General features: G+C 33.7%; 6 protein-coding genes across 11 annotated transcripts in view; 3 read left to right on the top strand and 3 right to left on the bottom strand.

Moving 5' to 3' along the window:
- Window positions 1-2,865, top strand: part of LOC108765940 (cilia- and flagella-associated protein 52) — a 29,421-nt gene extending 26,556 nt beyond the window's left edge. For both annotated transcript variants that reach the window (XM_018514859.1, XM_018514858.1), the window contains exons 7-11: window positions 52-200; window positions 1,192-1,337; window positions 1,474-1,625; window positions 1,697-2,259; window positions 2,370-2,865. In XM_018514859.1, coding sequence (XP_018370361.1) covers window positions 52-200; window positions 1,192-1,337; window positions 1,474-1,625; window positions 1,697-2,259; window positions 2,370-2,623 — 1,264 coding nt within the window. In that variant the 3' untranslated portion in view covers window positions 2,624-2,865. The remainder of the gene's footprint in view (window positions 1-51; window positions 201-1,191; window positions 1,338-1,473; window positions 1,626-1,696; window positions 2,260-2,369) is intronic.
- An 8-nt stretch (window positions 2,866-2,873) lies between these two features.
- Atg12 (Autophagy-related 12) lies at window positions 2,874-5,035 on the bottom strand. 5 transcript variants are annotated; one of them, XM_018514867.1, is made up of 5 exons: window positions 4,183-4,357; window positions 4,131-4,141; window positions 3,379-3,560; window positions 3,154-3,290; window positions 2,874-3,068 (listed from the first exon to the last, which is right to left on the bottom strand). In XM_018514867.1, the coding sequence occupies exons 3-5, from the start codon at window positions 3,545-3,547 to the stop codon at window positions 2,946-2,948; spliced, it is 429 nt and encodes a 142-aa protein (XP_018370369.1). In that variant the 5' UTR covers window positions 3,548-3,560; window positions 4,131-4,141; window positions 4,183-4,357; the 3' UTR covers window positions 2,874-2,945. The 5 variants fall into 5 exon arrangements, with proteins under 5 accessions (XP_018370369.1, XP_018370368.1, XP_018370370.1 ...); XM_018514866.1 differs by lacking the exons at window positions 4,131-4,141; window positions 4,183-4,357 and adding an exon at window positions 4,970-5,035 and having other exon boundaries at window positions 3,379-3,570; XM_018514868.1 differs by lacking the exon at window positions 4,131-4,141 and having other exon boundaries at window positions 3,379-3,570; window positions 4,296-4,391.
- Window positions 4,382-7,753, top strand: LOC108765945 (uncharacterized). Its single transcript, XM_018514870.1, has 9 exons — window positions 4,382-4,825; window positions 4,939-5,138; window positions 5,216-5,429; window positions 5,651-5,767; window positions 5,828-5,997; window positions 6,637-6,836; window positions 6,965-7,157; window positions 7,236-7,372; window positions 7,461-7,753. Exons 2-9 carry the CDS (start codon window positions 4,983-4,985, stop codon window positions 7,630-7,632), a joined length of 1,359 nt encoding a protein of 452 aa, XP_018370372.1. The 5' UTR covers window positions 4,382-4,825; window positions 4,939-4,982; the 3' UTR covers window positions 7,633-7,753.
- Window positions 7,754-7,864: 111 nt separating this feature from the next.
- LOC108766014 (maestro heat-like repeat-containing protein family member 1) lies at window positions 7,865-15,131 on the bottom strand. Its single transcript, XM_018515030.1, has 22 exons — window positions 14,773-15,131; window positions 14,519-14,664; window positions 14,229-14,437; window positions 13,942-14,108; window positions 13,574-13,865; window positions 13,244-13,450; window positions 13,077-13,167; window positions 12,861-13,013; window positions 12,644-12,787; window positions 12,267-12,565; window positions 11,665-12,190; window positions 11,030-11,187; window positions 10,862-10,946; window positions 10,601-10,788; window positions 10,244-10,502; window positions 9,982-10,159; window positions 9,675-9,868; window positions 9,208-9,591; window positions 8,816-9,133; window positions 8,407-8,757; window positions 8,165-8,334; window positions 7,865-8,081 (listed from the first exon to the last, which is right to left on the bottom strand). Exons 1-22 carry the CDS (start codon window positions 14,813-14,815, stop codon window positions 7,892-7,894), a joined length of 4,752 nt encoding a protein of 1,583 aa, XP_018370532.1. The 5' UTR covers window positions 14,816-15,131; the 3' UTR covers window positions 7,865-7,891.
- Window positions 15,132-17,359: 2,228 nt separating this feature from the next.
- Window positions 17,360-18,720, top strand: LOC108765906 (calcium and integrin-binding protein 1). Its single transcript, XM_018514799.1, has 5 exons — window positions 17,360-17,410; window positions 17,490-17,524; window positions 17,649-17,896; window positions 17,978-18,176; window positions 18,254-18,720. Exons 1-5 carry the CDS (start codon window positions 17,360-17,362, stop codon window positions 18,273-18,275), a joined length of 555 nt encoding a protein of 184 aa, XP_018370301.1. The 3' UTR covers window positions 18,276-18,720.
- Window positions 18,721-18,895: 175 nt separating this feature from the next.
- LOC108765976 (oligosaccharyltransferase complex subunit OSTC) lies at window positions 18,896-20,087 on the bottom strand. Its single transcript, XM_018514942.1, has 4 exons — window positions 19,866-20,087; window positions 19,474-19,547; window positions 19,181-19,398; window positions 18,896-19,089 (listed from the first exon to the last, which is right to left on the bottom strand). The coding sequence occupies exons 1-4, from the start codon at window positions 20,002-20,004 to the stop codon at window positions 19,071-19,073; spliced, it is 450 nt and encodes a 149-aa protein (XP_018370444.1). The 5' UTR covers window positions 20,005-20,087; the 3' UTR covers window positions 18,896-19,070.
- Between the last annotated feature and the right edge of the window lie 154 nt (window positions 20,088-20,241).

Genomic DNA, 20,241 nt, shown 5'->3' with positions numbered 1-20,241 from the left:
GCAACTACATGCTGGTTGATCGAATCGATTAACATCGCTTTAATGTCACAGCAATCATTCGGAGGTATTCGCAACAGGCAGCAAGAACGACGTCAGGTTGTGGCTACTGGAAAAGCAGAAGGAGAGAGTTCGTGTCACCGTGGCGAATTTCATTTGCTCCAGTCTACAATTCGCACGTGATGATCAAATGCTGCTTTCTGGTACGTATGGCTAGTCATATTTATATTTATATTATTGAGGATTTTAACAATTCAAGTATTATATAAATCAGAGATTGTAACTCTTCCTTATGTTATTATCTGTGCAATGATCTGATATTATTAACTTAATACATAATTTTCCATTCATCAGTAAAAAATTTTTCATGCATGAATATGTATAAACATTAGTATTGTTAATTTTCCGGGAAATTTAAATCGTCGGGAAAGAACCTGGAATTGGGAAAAAAACGATTTTTTAATGTAAGTGATTATAAAAATACCAAATCCTTAGCGCACACAAAATAAGCGTTCGGGAACGTCACTCGAATGCCTCCGATGCCACGGATTTTTATCATTTGTCCTTGTTCAACATCTAATGATGAGAATCCGAGGCATCGGAGGCATCCGAGCGACGTTTCCAAACGTAGCCATTGTCGCCAATGTCACCACATGTAAAAAAAATACAGTGGCCACGGGTTCTTTCCCTCTAAGCGTGGTAAGAATCGTTTTTCATTCCCGTTCTTTCCCGGTTCTTTCCCTCCCTCGCAACACTAATAAACATACATAAACACGCATAAATATTCATAACGTGTATAATTACAAAAGAAAAAAGGATGAACATTTATGGACATATTTCAAATACAATTATACATGTTTATGAATATTTATGCAAGTTTATGTATATTTATACATATTTAAACATACTCATGCATAAAAAATTTGTTATCGGGTAGCCCCCGATTTATGTTTCACTTTTAATAGTTGTAATTTGTTATAATTTTTGTACAGTAACGCGTGCTATCGAATCATTGTTTTTTTCTATATTTCAGAACTGAACTTCTTGCACGGTTCATTTTTTCATCTTTTTCTCTACAATGAAAAGAAAAAGGAGAAAGATGAGCTATGCAAGAAGTTCAGAACCAAGGCATGGAAAAAGAACAGGCCTCGTATTTAAATTAAAATAAACATTTGTATTGTTTACATGTTTCAGCTTGGAACGACGGCATAATAAGAGCGTTTTCGTCGTACAACGGGGACTTATTTTTTTCTATTCATAACGCTCATACGAAAGCCGTATCGACGATTGTCATCACGAGCGACGATACTACGCTGATTAGTGGTGGCTGCGACGGCCAGGTGATTAATTACTTCGCTCAATCGAATCTGATCGGCTTATTCTGTTCCTGCAGAAAAATTAACATCTATTCGCATTAATTATGCATTAGGTACCAATAAATTTTGCCGTTTAACATGAAACTTATCTGATTTTCAGGTGCGTATATGGGACATAAAAACTGACGTGCAGCGATTGATTAATATACTGAAGGAACATCGAGGTCCGATAACATCTTTGCATGTCTCAAGCAACAACGAGGATCTGATAAGTTCGAGTACGGATGGTACATGCGTTGTGTGGGACATAACGTAAGTTTCGCTTGTAAAAACATTATTTAAGTTGGTGTAAGAGTGAGTTTTAACGGGTTCTTTCATAATAGACGCTGCACCAGGAAACACATTCTCATAGGAAACACGATGTTTATGATGGCACAATTTACGCCCGACGGCATTCAGATCTTGACATGCGGCACGGATCGGAAGATCGCCTATTGGGAGACTCTGGACGGTTCGCTAGTGCGAGAAATCGAAGGCTCGAGCGCCGGAACGATGAATTGCGTAGACATCAGTTCGGACGGTCGATGCTTTGTTACCGGATCCAACGACTGCACCATTAAGATCTGGGAGTATAATAGCGCGGATCTCACCCACGTTGGTACCTCCCATGCCGCGATAATCACCGCGTGTAAGTTCAGTACGGACGGCAAGTATATAGTAACAGCAAGCGCTGATGGAACAATTATAATATGGAAACGTCCATCCGAGGTCTTAAAAGACTCAAAGAGCACATCAATTCAAGAGGATAAATCAGAAAGAGCCTCGATACGTAGCGTGCCCAACGAGGATGTGGATAAATTATCTTCGCGAAAAGCAGAGGATGATGGAAATGTCGTGATGGATCAGACTGCACGATCCTCTAAAAAATCTAGTTCGTCATGTACAAGTAAGTATATTATATTCTTAAATATATGACAAAGTAAAACAGAGATTTATCAGAGCAATGTAAATCTTACATGTTATTGCAATTTATATGTGCTGATTTATTAACGATAGGTAATCAGAAGCCGCCGTCAGTTGCTTCTGATCGGAGTAAAGGTTCCAAAAAAGAAACTCTTAAAGAAAGAACACCTGTTTGTAAATGTACATCGCGGAGCTCAACAAGCTCCAAGTCAAGTGCAGGCACACCGAATCAATGCCGATGTAAGGACACAAAGAGTGATAGATCATCCAGCAAAACAAGAACGATGGAAAAATTGAAAGAATCTTCAGATTCATGCAGTAAAAGATCCATTACGTCAAAGACATAATGCACAATTATTTCATGACAAATTGATTAATTTATATACTCGGAGTTTCGATATTACTATATTAAAAGATTAACGCGTACAATAAAACTGTGGCAGCGTTTTTGTACCTTTCTAACACAAATGTAATTTCAGCAAGAATTCTTCTACAAAACAATGGTAAAAACCAGGTATCATAATTATAATCGTAATTATATTATACATAAGTAAAAATTATATAATAAATAGAAAACTAGAATTATCACAATGTGTCAACTTATATTGAGACTTATATATTATTCTTTGTCGGGGAAAATTAATATTGGCAAGCTAATTTTAATAAATCTCAACCCCACGCTTGACTCTTACAGTAATGTATAACCAACTTTCCGTCAGCACCGTAGCAGTCGTACAAATTCTTGACTGTCTGATCTGGAGCAGGTGCAAATGTCTGATTAACATAGAGAAACTAAAAAATAAAAATTCATCATATTAGTATCATCATCGTTTCATTGTACTGACAGAAGAAATTGAAAAGGAATATTTTAATGCACCAGTCTCTCGTTGGGATCCAGCTTGAGATACTTTTTTATAAATTCAGAGATCCGTCCGATAGGATTGTCTTGACAAACTGACCATTTCTTCTGTTTCATAATTGGGGCGTTGGCAGTAGCCTTTAGCAGTATATCAACTATGAAATTTAAATATAAAATTTACTTTTTTAAATACATCTTGTTATACACTTGTAAAATTGTATGTAAACGGAAGTGAAATCATACTCTTTGACTTGTCCTTTGGCGCTGTCTGAAGTTCATTTCGTGTTGCGTTTCCCTCAGGGATGGTCTCTAAACTAGCCGGTGGATCTTCCGTTGTTGAATTATCTGGTGTCTCTTCAATCTTTGTATCAATAGTTGCACTGTTTACTCTCTCCTCTTCCTTGGCTGCCATGACACAATGTAATCTTATTGTATCTGTTACAGTAAAAGCAAAAAAATCAATGGTATACATATACTTACTAGTAAATATACATTTACGAAAAGAGTAAAAAGTAAAAATCAATAATTTATTATTACCAACAAATATGTATGCTTAATTAGTAAAACACTTTAGTAAAAGCTAATTGATATTTCTTCACATATTTTTTCAACAAGTTTCGTTTATTAAACGAATTGCGTATTGATATTTTAAATTTAAATTCATTCATTTCACACTAAAATAAATGTATAGGTTATAATATAATCATTTGATTATCATAAAATTACATAGAGAATTCTTCAAGAAATGAACAAGCTATACAATAAAGGATTATATTATTTAATAAAATGTAATTTTTGCTTTTAGCAACTAAAGAACTTGCAAACTAGAATGGCATTTTTATTTATATGTTGTTCGTGTATATTTTTGTTCAAATCAGAATAGCAAGTGCCGCAGTAAAAGAATCAATTGTTCTTTTTTTACTTTTTTAAAGTTAGTATATGAGTAAATTTAATAAAGTATACACAATTAACAACAATAACAATGTTTGTCAGACAAATCTTGTATTCAGTATACATATACATAAATATCAAGAAACTTACATTCATACGTTATTTCAGGTGAAATAAAATAGACGATACAGAATCGGCAAAGAACAAAAAATTATGTTTTATAATATTTTATACTTTTTGCAGTTCATACAACGCGATCAGCTGATTACTCCTGGCATCCAAATAGACGCACTGAAGCCACTGAAGCCACTGAGTAGGTATTCCTGCACTAAGCTGCACTAGAATTTTCTTTCTTGCTTTCGCCAAATGTCAAATATGTATCTATTTCACTTAAAGTTCTAAAATGTTCGAAAGTGTACACTATTTCAAAGAAAACAGGTCTCATATATACCTAACCTAACTTTGGACACGTAAACACACCACACAATAGGGATTAGAGCACTTTCATCTTGCGTACTATCTTATTTAGATATTCATTGATATTTATGCAACATGATCCAGAAGTGATAATTCTATAATCTGTAAAAAAATTTTTGGTGTCTTCCTACGAACAGAGAGAAATAAAAGTTTTTTTTATCTACAGTTTCAAATGAGGTTAACGTGTACAAGAAGCGAAAGGTAAATAGCAATTACAAATTACAATATGATAATTAATACATTTAAATATGTAGCCTTCAATTTTTTTATCGACAGATAGAACATCTAAAGTGTAACTAGAAGAATACATCGAGAGTATTCTGTAATAGGCAAATTATTTTATTTTTTACTATATTTTACTTTTTATTATCTGAAATATATATAAGACAAAAATATATATTGTAACGTTAAAAAATAAAATGATTATTTGAACAGATAATAGTTCTTCCAATTACGGATACCATACATTTCTCATCATCATGGTAGAAGCAGCTGGGTGTGGAGAATTGCAACAGTTAGTTCAAGAAGAAGAATGCGAAGAGCCGCTCAGCCATGGAGGAGAAGCTACTCCCCCATCGACGCCAGCGAGATCTCATCGTCCGAGCAAACCTGAAGTTCACAATTCCAGTATATCGGTACGACGTCAATTATCTTGACCCTATTATTTTGACAACTATATAATAATATAATTATTTATCTGATATTTTTGCAGCAACAAATATTATGGGAAAATAACGCACAAACATCGCCAATTATTAGCAAAGGAAGCTCCGGTCAAGGGACAAGTCAAGGCTCCATGGTTTCCAGTCGCGCTGCTAATGCCTCAAGTTATACTGGTAATCAATCTCGACTAACGTATCTTAATGAGAAGGAAAAGCAGAGGCCTAATCGGCCTGATCCACCGAGAATTGTAAGACAGCACAAAGGTAATTAGGGCTCCGGAAATTATTTTAAGTACAATGATTTTTCATCTTCTCAGTTTTTCATTCTCCAATTTTATTTCACTTGCTTTTCATAAATATATTTGTATACATTTGTATATTTTGTTATAATTTTTTAATTTTTTATAATTTATGATTTTGTTGTGTATAAGCCTTATGTTTAAGTTTCACATCTTTTGATTTTGTTTTGGCATTATTATACAAAGCCGTGGTGCCATGCAAACACCATTGCTTTCTGTCAGAGGTTCCTGATGTTCGCCATATGGAGCAAGCTTTGCTACAATTACTGGAAGATTTTCACAGCGGCAATTTACGAGCATTTGGTTGGTACAGTTCATGATATAAACAATAGAATACTTAATGAGATCGACAATTGTTTATAGGAAAAGATTGTAGTATGGAGCAGATGACGGAAATACGAGAGCAGCAGGAACGTTTGACCAGACTACACTTCGAGTTAGGTCAACGACAGGAAGTGGGTGGTGAGCAGTCAGGTCTCCGACAATCAAGCGCGAATATGCGCCATTTGCTTCATCGTCTTCAACAACTGAGTGTTTGTATAGAAAAGTTACATAGCAAATGATTATCTTGTATTTACTATTACATATTATAAATTCTTAATGATGTTCAAGGACGTACCCTTTATTATATTGTTATATACAATTTTTATAAAAATACATTATATATATATAGTATAAATATAATGTACATATATAATATAAAGTATTTTGTGTTGGAAGAAAAGGATTATAAATGCAATCTTAGATAGACGATTATTGTACGAATATATCATGTATACGTGAAAAAAAAAATTTGAATAATGTAAAGTTATTATTGTATAGAATATATATTAAAAATTTGAAACATTTTTCACACAACTGCAAATTTGTAATTACATATCACATATATTATTATGTATCTATTACTATATAAAGGTATGTTTTATCAATTCAGTATTTGGGACGCGCTAAAACAACTGCCATTTTCGCAGCTATGTAGATTACACTCTTTAACCGATATTTTAATTATTTTTATTTTAAATCTTTCATTCATCGATCATACAAACCAGAAATGCTCCATTAAGAATCAGCTACATATATTAATATTATTTGATGTAATGAATTTATCACGAATTTAAAAAATCTAGAATTTCTGTATCCTAGGTATATAATATTTTAGTAGATTACTGCAGAGATTTACGAGGATGAAATCGGCAACGTCATCACAACCACAACGCACGATTACAGCTCATGATACTTTGGAACACCTGAGCTATGCAAAACGTCCTGCATTTAATGCATTATGGGAGCCGAAGAATATGATTGGTATCGATGTAAAGGCGACAGAAAAAAAACGTATTCTTGGAGACAAATATCTGGAGAACATAATCAAGTAATGATTTGATAACAAGATCAACTTAATAAGACAACAAGATATAAAAGATCAATTTGATAATTTCCATACGTATCCTGCGCACATATAATTGTGCATAAATTCTTGGAATATTAATCTTGATTTAGAGAAAGGCCAAGAAGTTATATGGTGCCAAGTGTAAGTTTAGATAACGTACAAGATAAAAATCAAAGAAAATTAGTGATCGACTTTATATACCAAAAAACGATAGATCAAGCGGCGAAGGAAGTTTGGGGCGATTTTATAATACAACATCCTTGCTTATATATAAAGAGATACGTAGGAGAACAACAAAAACCAGTATTATATTGTTTTATACAACTATTGTAAATTTGCAATAAGCTTTATAGCAATTATAAATAGTTGAATAATTTACAGGAAATTGATCAACAAATAATATCTCGTTTGCCAGTAAGATTTCAAGGAGCTGCTAGGAAATGGGATAGCATGCAAAGTCGTTCTTTTCTCGTAGATGATATTTGCTATGACAAAAAAATTAAAAGAAAAAGCGCCATGTATGTAAAAGAAAAGTACTTACAGCAATTTTCTTTTTCATAAAGAAAAAATCTTATATAGCTAAATAATTTGAAAAATTATTTATAGCGAATTACAAACTTGTGCAAGTAAAGAGATATCAGAAGAAGAGCATACGATAAGAAAATTAATCAATGAAAATAAACTAAGTATTATTTATGATAAGTTGCCTTCATCGTATACAGGACATAGACCATATATTGCACATGAATTGCCGATAGAGAAGAGAGAAATCAATTAATCAATTAAAAATAACAGTGTACCAATTCATTTACAAATATGTCTTTCCACATGATCCTAACAAATGTCTATTTACATATTCTATCTAATAAATCTATCATAATTACAATAAAACATTTTTATAATATGGCTTATAATAAATTAATTTTTCAACATCTATTTTACAATATTACAAGAATAAAATTTAACTCGAAAGGTTTTAAAATCTTAAAAATATTTCTCAATTTATCTCGAAACAAAATATCGAAAAGTTATCTATATTAAAGTGTAAAACAAAATGAAAGGGCTTGTGAAGCGCGCATTCTGACAATACTTTCTCTATCGCGTAAGAGTTGTAACAGTCTTTGTACATCTTCAGGTCTTGGAGAATCGAATAACCCTAAGAGCAGCGCGGACGTGGCTCTGGTATGATAATTCTCCGATTTAGAGTAACCACGGACAACGGCGTTTCTGTCAAAAAGATATAAAACTTAGGGTACACACCTATTTTTAATATTTAATTTAATTAAAAAATACATTACGGTATTGTATACCTTAGTTCTTCTGCTCTTTGTGGAAATTCCTCTTTCAAACAGTTTATTAAGTCTTTGGAAAAATTCTCGAAACTGAACTTTGCTTGTGATCCCAAATTAGTACGTATTACATGCAATAATTTCTCACTCTGCACGATACTTGTAGTTTTACATAAGGTTTCCTGTGCAGTCTGTTGCATAAGCGGCATAAATAAACATCTGAACAAGTAACTAAATAACACATTTTACAATAATAGACATACCTTAACTACTGTTATATTCGAGTCTTCCAGCCTTATTATCAAAGACGGTAAACAGCCTAGAAGATGATCAATCAAATCATCATCCGGTAATGCAACTGATCTCTGCCAATTGGTAGCTATCGCTCCCAAAGCATCTATGGCAGCAAGTTTCATTTCCCAGTTTTCTTTCTCGATGAATGGTTTCAAGGCCAACACTACTCGCGGGCTAATAGGTCTCTTGTATTGAACCGATAATAATACTGAGAGGCCACGTAACGACTCAAGTACTACTTCAGCACCGCCTTCTCCACCGGCAGTCTCCTCCAATCCATCGAGTAAGGCTTCCATGCAATTGTCGAAATATTCATCGACCTAAAAGACAACAGTTATGTCAGTATATGAAAATACATATTGAAAAAGAATACTTTACCTGTCTCGGATCCAAGTAGGCTATTCTAGCAAGTCCGATGGTAGCGAGTTTTCGCACTAAAGACGATGAATCGGCTTTAGCGTCGTGCAAAGTGTTAATTATGGCATCAAGCCATATAGTTCCACAATTTATTTTGCCAATCAATTCCGAATAAAAAGTGGCAGCGACCGCTCGTTGGATGGCTATCGTGCTAGTCATCAGTTTACCCAGATATTGCGTCATGTTTGACAGAACTTCGCTTTTAGTTGATATACATTTCATCAATGTTCGTACAGTTGATATCAGGCTTTCTTCGGCTTGTGTTTCGGAAGCAAATGTCTAGATACAAAAGATTTACATTATTAACTTGAAGTAAAAACAATCGTAAATTTGTAAAATGCTTTTATACGTACAGTCTCCATCGGCAAATTGGATGCAGCATTCGAATGGATGATTATTAATATATTGGATAATATAGAATATACTTCCGTATGAGGATTTATCTTCTGCGCTGCTCGATTCGGTACGTATCCGTACTTCGTATTTATCACTGACGCAGGAGCTTCGACATGTAACCAGCCCGAGAGATATTTGAGAAGGACTGATAACAATCCCGCTAATTGCGTGTCAGTAATTAAGCTTTCCACATGCGGCGATTCAAGAAGATGCTTTAAGCCTACGATAGCAGCCAAGGATGAGAGAGATGCGATATTATTTCGTCCAGAATGCACGGACGGAAGAGGAATATCAGAAAATAAATTGCTGGATTCGAGTTTTATTAATAGCATATCCAAGGCCTGAAAAAAATATTATGATTTATATCTATAACGAAAAGTATAAACGATTACGTAGTCGTATTTAGAAAGATAGAAGGACCTACTCGAGGTCCAAGGAAGTCATTATTGCCAATTTCTTTCCAGCATAATGCAGTGCCCGGATCTAGTGGTAACGGCTGAGACAAAAGATACTCGATCACTTCTTCCGGATGATGCCTCATTAATGATACTATAGCCACCGTTGCAATGTACCTACAGCTCGCGTTTTCCATTTGTCTCATTTGTGCAATAATATTTTCTACAACACAAATAACGAAAAAATATTTTGTCAGCAATATAAAAAATTGTAAAATTGAATAAAGATTTTTAAATAATCACAATTAGCGACAGAATAATTTACACTTTACATACCGATCAAACAAACATCGGTCCTGGATATCTCCGAACCTTTAATTTGAAAATGTTGCGAGAGAGCTATGCCTGCTACCAAGCTTGCTTCTCCATAGAATAACAAGCCTTCTATCAAGCCCTCCGCTAAACTAACTATCTCGCCATTGGGAATTTTCTGCGATACCGCATTAGCCAGTCTCTGTAATAATAATGTTTTTCCATTTTTCATTATTGTAGTAAGATTAGCCGTGATTATTTACATCATTCAATTATACCAACTTACCTCTACGGCTCCGTAAGATACTGATGAGTCTTCGATCATAAGTTCTTTCTTTATTTGTTGTATGTCCTCACTCAAGGTATTATCAGGTGATACATGCCGATGACGGGCTGCAATATCTAAAGAGAGAAGCATGCAATCTATCGCCAATGGTCTCAACGCAAATTCGGTATCCGCACACCAGCATAAAGTTCTTCCTACAAGTTTTCCGGCATCCAACTTACCGCCTGGATATGTATATTTCAGAGAATTATAATAAGATCTGTAAAAGTGAGAATACATGTTATAAATATATATAACATATTTGTATAATAAAGTGAGATATACTCGTATTTGCGTGATTATAATTGTAATAATTACTGAAGTACTGTATGCAACACCAATAGAGTAATTTTTCTTTCCACAATCGACTTAGATTGCATCCAGGGTAACAATATGTCAACCAACTCGGATAGCGCGTCCGCTGAATCGGATACGATTTCGCTGGACACAGTCCCCAATTCGTCTACAACTTGCTGCATTGTTTCTGGATGTAATTGCAAAGCAATCTAAAACAAAGATATTAATATTACCACGACAATAATCGATAAATATATGATAATGTAATCTTAATTTTGGTACCTCTGAACTAGCACTAATCGTCTTATCCAATACTGCACCAAGGAAAATTTGTCTTTCCTCATTATTTAGTACTGGCGGTATACGTCTGTGAAAATGTAAAAAAAATATATTAATCAATTCGTAATATCAAAAAAAAAAAAAATAAATAGATTGTTAAATAAAACACACATTAAAGAATTTGCTGCTTTCAATATCGCCGGATAGAGTTGCAATGGCCTATATCCTGTCGACGACTGTAAAATTCCCAATAGAGTGGCTAGAGCAGTAGCTTTCATACGCAGGCCCTTAGATTCGGGCAATCTAACGGGATGAACAGCGTTGGCCACCTATAAATAAAAAAATAGAGAATATTTTACTTTGAATATATATATTCAATATGTGTGTGAAAAACTTGCAGGAAGAGAGAGGCTAAGTCCGGAAGGAATACCAAATGTATGACTTAGGATAAACGATATCTTAAGTCACCTAAATAATAACATCCAAAATATAACGTTCCGATTCTAATAGTTTAAATTTAGATTTATTTATTCTTTTATTAAGATTGAAATCATATATGGAATTCATTAATTGCGAAACTAGTGAATGATAGTCATACCCCATATATCGATTTTATCTAAAGCTCATCAGAGAAGACAATGAGAAATTATTCTATACAATTATTATTTCCTAAGATAACGCTTTAGACGAATTTGAATAAAAGCCTCTAGATAGTCTAGTTACACAACCAAAACAATCCTTTCTAAAATGATTGTCAACGTCAGGGTGATAACACTTTAAAGGAGATTAAAATTGAATTAAATTACTTGTTCCAAGACTGACAATCCTGCTTCCTTTGTAGACAGCTCTTTGCATTCTTGCAACTGTTTAATAGTCCACGGTAACACATGCTTTTCGAAAACAGGGAAAAGTTCCTGCGGATCCCCTTTCTGAGCAATTTCGGCGTAAGACTGCAATAAACCTGCTTTTGCAGCTTCAGCGGTAGCGGCAGCCTTCGTATCCTTCACAAAACCTAATAATCTCACGGGGGCCTTCCTGGCATCCTCGACGGTGCAAAACTCCTCCATTAATTTCAGCACGATACTCAAATGCCGTTTGGCGCAAATGCCAACCGCTCGCGCAAATTCCTTGGTAGTGCCGTGAGAACGCGCGAGTTCGACGAGCAGGGTGATATGAGCATTATTGTTGCAGGTAGATGCCAAAAGTGGCACTACACCCGATGTGTTTACTTTCAAAGCGAGTTCGTCAGCGAGCTTCGTGCCCCACGATTCTCCTTCCAGTTTCACGCTCTCTTCTAACCATTCTACAACTTTTTTTTCCCAGATTAAATTCCTAAAAATTAAAAGTAGCTATTAACAGTATATAGGTATACATATAAATAAAATTGAATATAAAAAGTATTAAGTACCATTGCATGACGTCTTTCATTTCTTTAGAGCTTTTTCGAGAGTTTCTTCTACCATGTAAGAATTCCTGCGAAAGTTCGTGCAGTTTTTCATCCCAATAAGGTTTCACTTGATGACCTACCAGAGGTGCCGCCGACTTTAAAAAGGCTATTACTGCAGGTCGATTAACCGGATTGCTTAACAATTCCAGGCATCTGCCTAAGACTTTTGTACCAGGGAAATCCCTCTCATTTGTTGAAGAGTTTTCATCACGTATTATTTTTGCCGCTAATGGAGACAGTGAACGTAGCACAGATGTGACCTACCAACAAAAAAGAGTAATAATTGAATTAAATTTAATACAGGATAAATATCTTAGGTAAAGAGAATTGTTATTTACGGATGCTATGCAAGCCGAATCCAGCAATGCACTTATCAAACACGGCCATAGCCAAGATTCGACACCATCAACTGTCGTTGCGAGCAGATATAAAGCTTCAGAACATGCTTCCATATCGTCACTCTTTATTTCGCAATGTGACACCTATTTTAAGACAAAGTTAATTTCTCAATTACTTTTCTTTAACTTTTTTCTAATTTGGACATCGTTTACGTACCATATAACGAACAAATTTAGCCCTCTGTGACGGCAATAAGGGAAACGTCGGCCGTGCTGCAAGTGCCACTATAGCACCGACCATCTGGAGCGCACCATTTTCTCCAAGAGATTCCTGCAGACTAAGTGCAATTCTTTGCAGGGATCCATCGTCCTAATAAAACAATATGCATATTTACTATGACATACTTATTAATAAAATTACATATTTTTGTACCTCTGGTGGAAGAGTATTTATAAGATGTCTGAGAACTACCAAAGCACGGGCACGTTGATGAGCAATTGGTGATTTCAACTGCTGTAAGATTCTGCAAGAAAGTAAAAAATGAGCGATCAAAACTTTTACAATTTTATAATTTAATGAAATATGAAAACGTTAGTTACCTATCGAGACCTTCTTCAGGATACAAAACAACCAACGACCTGGAGCACTGCAGCACTTCATAATGTATAAGAACTGCATCTCGAGCTGCTTCAAAAGGACAAATACTGACAAATTCGGATAAAGTTTGATGAATAATCTCCATAAATGCACGAATTGCCTCTTTGTCATTTTCAGTCTCAACAGAACTTAAAATCATAGCTATAACTCTGTTATATCAGTTAAAAAAAAAATATATATATATATACGTTCATTAAATTTATAGTAAAGTATTTAAAAAATAGTATGATATACGGTGAATAAATAAACTTATTGTAACTTATGAAACTCACCTTACAGCAGCTAAACGTACATTTTGCTTTCTACAAAGATTTAAACATACGGGTATCAATTTTACAATTCTCTCACTATCTTGCTGAACAGGCAGCAAAGATACCATAGGCACGAGTGTTGTTAAAATAGCTTCCATTGATTTGGAATCGCGAGATGTTTTCAACCAGTTGTTTATTAAAAAATCAAAAACAGAGCAAATTTCTTCTACAAATGTCTGCTTATTAATTCCCAGAGATGAGTCTTCTCCATTCATTATATAATCGTTTACAGCTTCGCAAAACTTAGAAATCACTAGAAATAAAAAAAATTAGTCACACAGAGCTTCATTAATCTTAAAAGGAGTATGATAAAATATAAGAATATTTACTGAAACAAATTGCCTGTTTGAGAATTTCTTCGCGTATTTGATTCAACATCGGTAACATGATAGTCAATGTTATTTTAACGAAGGACAGCATTCCATATGGATTGGCTGCCGCGAGTTTTCCTATTGTGAAAACTATCGCAGGATTAGGAATCACCCCAGGTTCCAATCTACAAATATGTGTCATATAATTATCTATTATCAATAAATTAAAGCAGATCAGTATTCTATTCAACTTTTATAGTATATTTATGGCAAATAAGTTAATTTATAATTGCAAAAGGGCATACTTAGTTAAAAGTCCACCCGTAGCTTGCATACAGTGTATTTTGCAAAGCTCAATCAATAATTCGGCTGCCTCATTCTCAGTCTCTCCTATTAACTCATTCACTGCCACCTCAGCGAGAGACGTTACTAGATCTACATTTAAACTTGTAGTTGAATGTCTGCATATGCTGGATATTATGGTCAACAAGGATCCCATGTGTTCTGTAGATATCTTTGAATAGCAACAATTATATAACAATCATGATACAATACATAAGAGCAATCTATCATACAAATTATGCTAAATATCAACCTTTTTATGCATTTCCCAAAAATATATAGCAGCATGGATGACAACTTCTGGATTCTTCTTACTTATTCTTTCAATCGACTCGATCACAGATTGTTTTACATCTTGATTCTTGTCGTTTAAAGTATCTAACAAGGCTCCGATCACAGCTAAAAATGGTTATATTTTGGTCATTTACAACAAGCATTTATTAAATGCTATTCAACTGGCAAAATAATTTAAAACTTATTTGCTTCTAATTGCTTATATATTTCTACCTGGTAACTCGGAATTGTAATTCTCTTCTAGTTCCTCCTTCATGTTTACAAATCAAGTATTAAATTCCGACGAGAAATATTATATTTCTAAAATCTTATATTTTTATTGACATTAAATTTGAAGAATCACTTGTCACACATCGTCCCATGCAATGACAAAAGTATTTATTCTATCATTATACGCAATTAATGCGATCCATTTTTTACTGCGGTGGTTCCCCTGAACAACTTGCAAAATTACGAATTAACCTCTCTTGTCAACTCAACTGCACCTCATCCGCGGTGCAAATACACATCTGTATATTTTATCATATTTCGTCTTCTAGAAGAACACTTTGCTACGAAACTTCTTTAGCTTATTTCTTACAAAAGTACAACAATTACTAAGGAGTTGGATATTGCAATTTAATCTTTAAAATATTATAATAAATAAAATTATCTGCACGTTAACTGCACTCTTGCGCGGATGTCAGAAATTTTATTTATTCTTTTCTTGTAAGATGTTGTTTTACATCAAATTGTAAATGGATTCTCCTGATTACGAATATCATAATATAGCACAATTTTTTCAGCATTTAAAATCATAATTTGGTTTAGGAGAAATTCGTCCTCAACTGCATCGATCGCCTCGTTATCGATACGCAACATCGATAGGGCGAGACATCGATAATTAAGCGGCTGATATAAAAGTGTATCGCAAAAACAAGTTTCTAGAATAAAAGAACATTAATTTAACTGGCGATTAATTTTTTGGATAATGTCATTAACTAAAACTAAAGTAATGTAAATATAGAATTACTTATTGTCCTTTGATATATGAAAAGAAAGATTCAAGATAATAAATTGTGCAGTCCGGAACTTTATTGTGAACAGTAGTTCTGCCAGTGATTACCAATTAAAACTCAATTTCACCAAATTAATTTTAATCTCGATTTAATTTTATTTTTATTTTTATCTAATTATAAATAAGAAAAAGATAAATACTAAATTTAACCAAAATTATTCTTACATTTGTGAAATGAGAAATTATAATTGATTGATTAGACATCAAAGTCATTTTAAATATCACAAATGCAACAACAAATATTGTACATTATTTATTAACAATTCTTTAACAAATATGTTTCAAATACAAAATATACAGTTTTGTATAATACAGATAAAATTGAATGTATTCCTACAATGATTGTAATCGGCGTACGAGACGTAAGAAACTGATGGAACATTCAGAGAGATCTCTGGATCCTATGACGGATTCATGATAAGCTTAAACAGAGACTGGTGGCATTAGCGTCATCCCATTGCATTCAATGGCGATTTTAACGCCAACAATAAAGAAAGCAATGTTTTTCACCATTGACCTGTGAAAAAAGGCAAATATTAATGTGAAATATTTATATAAGCTACAGAAATTGCAGATACAATAAATTAATATTTTCTCAGTTGAATTTACTTTTTATCTTTTTCTAATTCTAAGAATTAAAAAAAGATAAAGAGTAAGTGAAATCAAGATTAAAGTTAATTGAAGTTAATCTAACTAATCTGGTGGAATTGGACCCTAATATATCCATTTATACTAATGTACATTATTAAATTTACTCTTAATTTTACTTATTATCTTTCTTTAATTCTTAAAACTAGAAAAAGACAAAAATAAGTTCAACTGAGATTAAAGTTAACCTAAATTGGCAGAAATGGTCACAATGGGTACAAGTTCAACAAGTGTATGCTAGTTCAGCTACAAATCTAACAACAACAATAATAATAATAATAATAATAATAATAATTCTATTCTGTGAGAAATAATTAATGAAATAATTAAAGTAAAATAATCTAACACGAGTAGAGGTTAAAGTCACCATCAAGTCTACTCTGCAATCTCTCAAAGAAAAAATGTAATTCATCGTAACCCACCACTTGAACTGATCATAGTAGACATCTTTGAAGATCTTTCCGATTTTTTCCGTCACCATTGTTTGTCTTTTGTATAAGAACTGGTGAAAACTTCAGTTGGTCCAAGTTTCCAAGTTTCTCGTCACCTTTCGTTGAGAAGTGTTTAGGGTTCAGAAGTTCCGCCAATTTCCGCCTTACCGCTTCACCCATGTGTCTCTTCGCATCTTCTGCACTTTCCTTCCTGCCTCTTTTTTCCGCTAAAGATCGAATGTATATTTGTGCCCCATTCCAAATCCAAAGAGTGCAAATAAACGGAGCTGCTAAAGCTTGATGAATTTGCACCTGCTGCACCGGCGCGCTGATCAATAAACAGCGCCCTTTAAAAGCAGAATTACATATGGAAAGAGCGACATGAGCGATACATTCATTCGACGATATAACGATCTGTTTACTCAATAATTACGAAGTAATTAATCGAGGTCAGTTTAGAAGAATAAAATTTTCTAACCGGTGAACAAAATCACCTTTAAGCTTTAAAACAGCTGTGATAAGAGTAATGTGGGACACGTCTCACAAATTAGTGAGCAGTGTATAACGTTGATTAATTGGATAAATGATGGCCGAGTTTCTTCGTAAGGATAATTGAAGTGATTGCAAGGTATTTGTTGACACATTGTATGGTTGTTCCACAAGGATGGGTGCAGGAAAGAGTCAGTTTACGGAAGAAGAGCTGCAGGATTACCAGGTAAGGCTATTTTTTTTCTTGCTTTTGCTTATTTTTAGTTCTGACAGATTTTTTAATAATACTGTGTTTTTCTTGATAGGATTTAACATATTTCACCAAGAAGGAAGTCTTATAGTGAGTATTATCAGTATTGACATTTTCATTTATTTGAGTATATACATATTTTATTAAGATTTATTATATTAAATCAGATTGTTAAACAAAATTATTATATGCAAAATATTTGCTATTTTAACAGCGCACATCAGAAATTCAAGGCACTTGCTCCAGAAAAAGTTGGACACAACAAAAACGCGAAACTACCAATGTCCAAGATCTTGCAATATCCTGAGTTGAGAGTGAATCCTTTCGGCGACAGGATCTGCAAAGTCTTTAGCTCCAGTCAGGATGGTGATTGCACCTTTGAAGATTTCCTGGACATGATGTCTGTGTTTAGCGATGCTGCTCCAAAAGCTGTGAAGGCTGAACATGCATTTAGAATATTTGGTAAGTATACAGATGTCAATAAATTGTCCACGAATGTTGAAATTAAATCTTCAATTCAATAACAAAGTCTTATTTATGAAGATTTTGACGGCGATGATATGCTCGGTGTGGGAGATTTACGGCAAGTCGTCGACAGATTAACTGCACCCCAAAGATTAAATGATAGTGATATGCAGCAGCTTCTTCAATATATTCTTGACGAGGCTGATTTAGATGACGATGGTGCACTCAGCTTTGCTGAATTTGAACACATTATAGAGAAGAGCAGTGATTTTTCTAAGTAAGATGCTTTACAAGATCATACTTATAAAATCATAATTTTTCTTATTTTGTTAATATCGTAAAATTTTTTTGCAGGAGTTTTCGCATTCGTTTATAAACGTATTAACGAATTTGCCAATGAAAGACTGAATATTGAAATTTAATTATAAGACTTGGGCCTAATTCGGAAGAGAAAAAAAAATACGATCGACGCTATTGCAGAATGTGCCAAGGCTCTATAATTTGGCCTAAGTCAGATGATGATCTTTTTTATTTTCGACCAAGCTTATTTATTTGATGTTGTAATAGAAAGAACGGATGTAACTACGAAACGTTTAGATCCCTCAATTTAAAAATATCGTATAATATGCCACATAAAATTGCCAAACATACAGTAGTATTGTTGATACACATGTATGACACTCCAATTATTTAATGAAGAGAAAAGTCTCTTCTTTTGAGACCAGTCATTAAGAATTTTTGAAAGCTATATCTTAATGAAGTTGAATGAATGTACAAATTTGACAACTTAAAGTCATTATATCAATTTGTATCTATTACTCAGTCAGAAGACAGAAGATTCATCTTCATTATGAACTTTCAGAATTATATTTATAATAAGTATTTAAAAATACAATACCCATATTGAAATATATTATTTAAAAATTTTGTTTCGATTGTTATACATTTGTATAATTTTATTTATAATATATATATGTAAAAATGATATATAACATCTCTTATTCTATGTTACAAATGATACTAAAGCTATCCAGTTTTGCTTATATTATACTTTATTACAAAAATCATCAATCCTCTGTTACAATATCCTGTATATTGTAACGATATCTCACACAATATGATATAAAAATGGTAATTCACCATAATATCCCAATTTACAATCGCTTATAACTTAGGACTGTAGATACCCACTAAAAATAAAAAGATAAATATCATTATTTGTCTAATAATATATCACACACAGAGATTATCTCAAAAGCTCAAAAAATAAATATATCTTACGGAAGTTTCATCTTCATGAATATCCAGCATGCAGTAAATGATACAAGTATGCTAAGGAATCCAACACAGATCAAGAGAACTCTGTTAAGTTTGGGCGTCGACGGACCATGCGTTTGATCTAATATGATGAAACCTAATCCTCCCATCGTGAACAAGAAACTAGAGGCTAAACCTTCCATGATGTACTGTCCATTTACGCGATAGGGCATAAACGCTACCTATAAAAATCATACTGGTTTACATTAAAGAAGCTAATTACTGGAGAATAAAGGTTTTCTCAACAATAATCTTACGGGTCTCGTGTGACCATGCTCATCTGTTGTAGATCCTACGCTGGGTGGCTCAACAATTACATCGTATATGATTCCTGTAAGATATCATGTAAAACTGAACAATAAATGATAAACAGTATTAGAAGCATTATAATGTATTATGTTTAATTGTATAAAATAATAAAATATATATATAGGACAGAGAGAGAACATATTAAATTATGTAAAACAACATATAGTATTGCTAGGTAAAAAAATTATATACATAAATACTTATAACGCATTAACAATAAATGTATAAAATAAAACTGTATTGTAAAATAATATTGTATAAAATAATTTAATATTATTGTATAAATTATGTATTTTATAACGCAATAATAATAAATAAATCGAGAAAATTGACGGCTAACCTCCTGTCACCAAGAAGTACGACAGCAGTATGAAGGAGAAGACTATCATAGCACTAGGCTTCACGAACCAGGACGGTCTCTTTAGTTTTAAGTTAGGCACTTCCAAGACTAAGAACGGTAACCGGTAAATGCACTCCATCCTGCTGCGGCCAAGTCTAAGCTACTACGAGATGAAAAAATAAATGATTTTGCCCAGAAACATCCACCTGACAGCTCCAGACTCCAGACAGCCTGAGACAGCCCGGCAACTCTGAAAAAACAGTCTCCTCCACCCCCCTTCACCACCATGCCAGACGCCAGACGGCTCAACCAACGAACCAGCGCGGGGCGCGGGCACGGTGCACGAATATCTAGACGCGTGGCGTTCCACCCGGAA

The sequence above is a fragment of the Trachymyrmex cornetzi genome, unplaced genomic scaffold (assembly GCF_001594075.2).
Source record: "Trachymyrmex cornetzi isolate Tcor2-1 unplaced genomic scaffold, Tcor1.1 scaffold56, whole genome shotgun sequence".
Classification (NCBI taxonomy): Eukaryota; Metazoa; Arthropoda; class Insecta; order Hymenoptera; family Formicidae; genus Trachymyrmex; species Trachymyrmex cornetzi.
The sequence above is the reverse complement of the archived record's forward strand: the minus strand, read 5'-3'. Positions and strand labels throughout refer to the sequence as shown.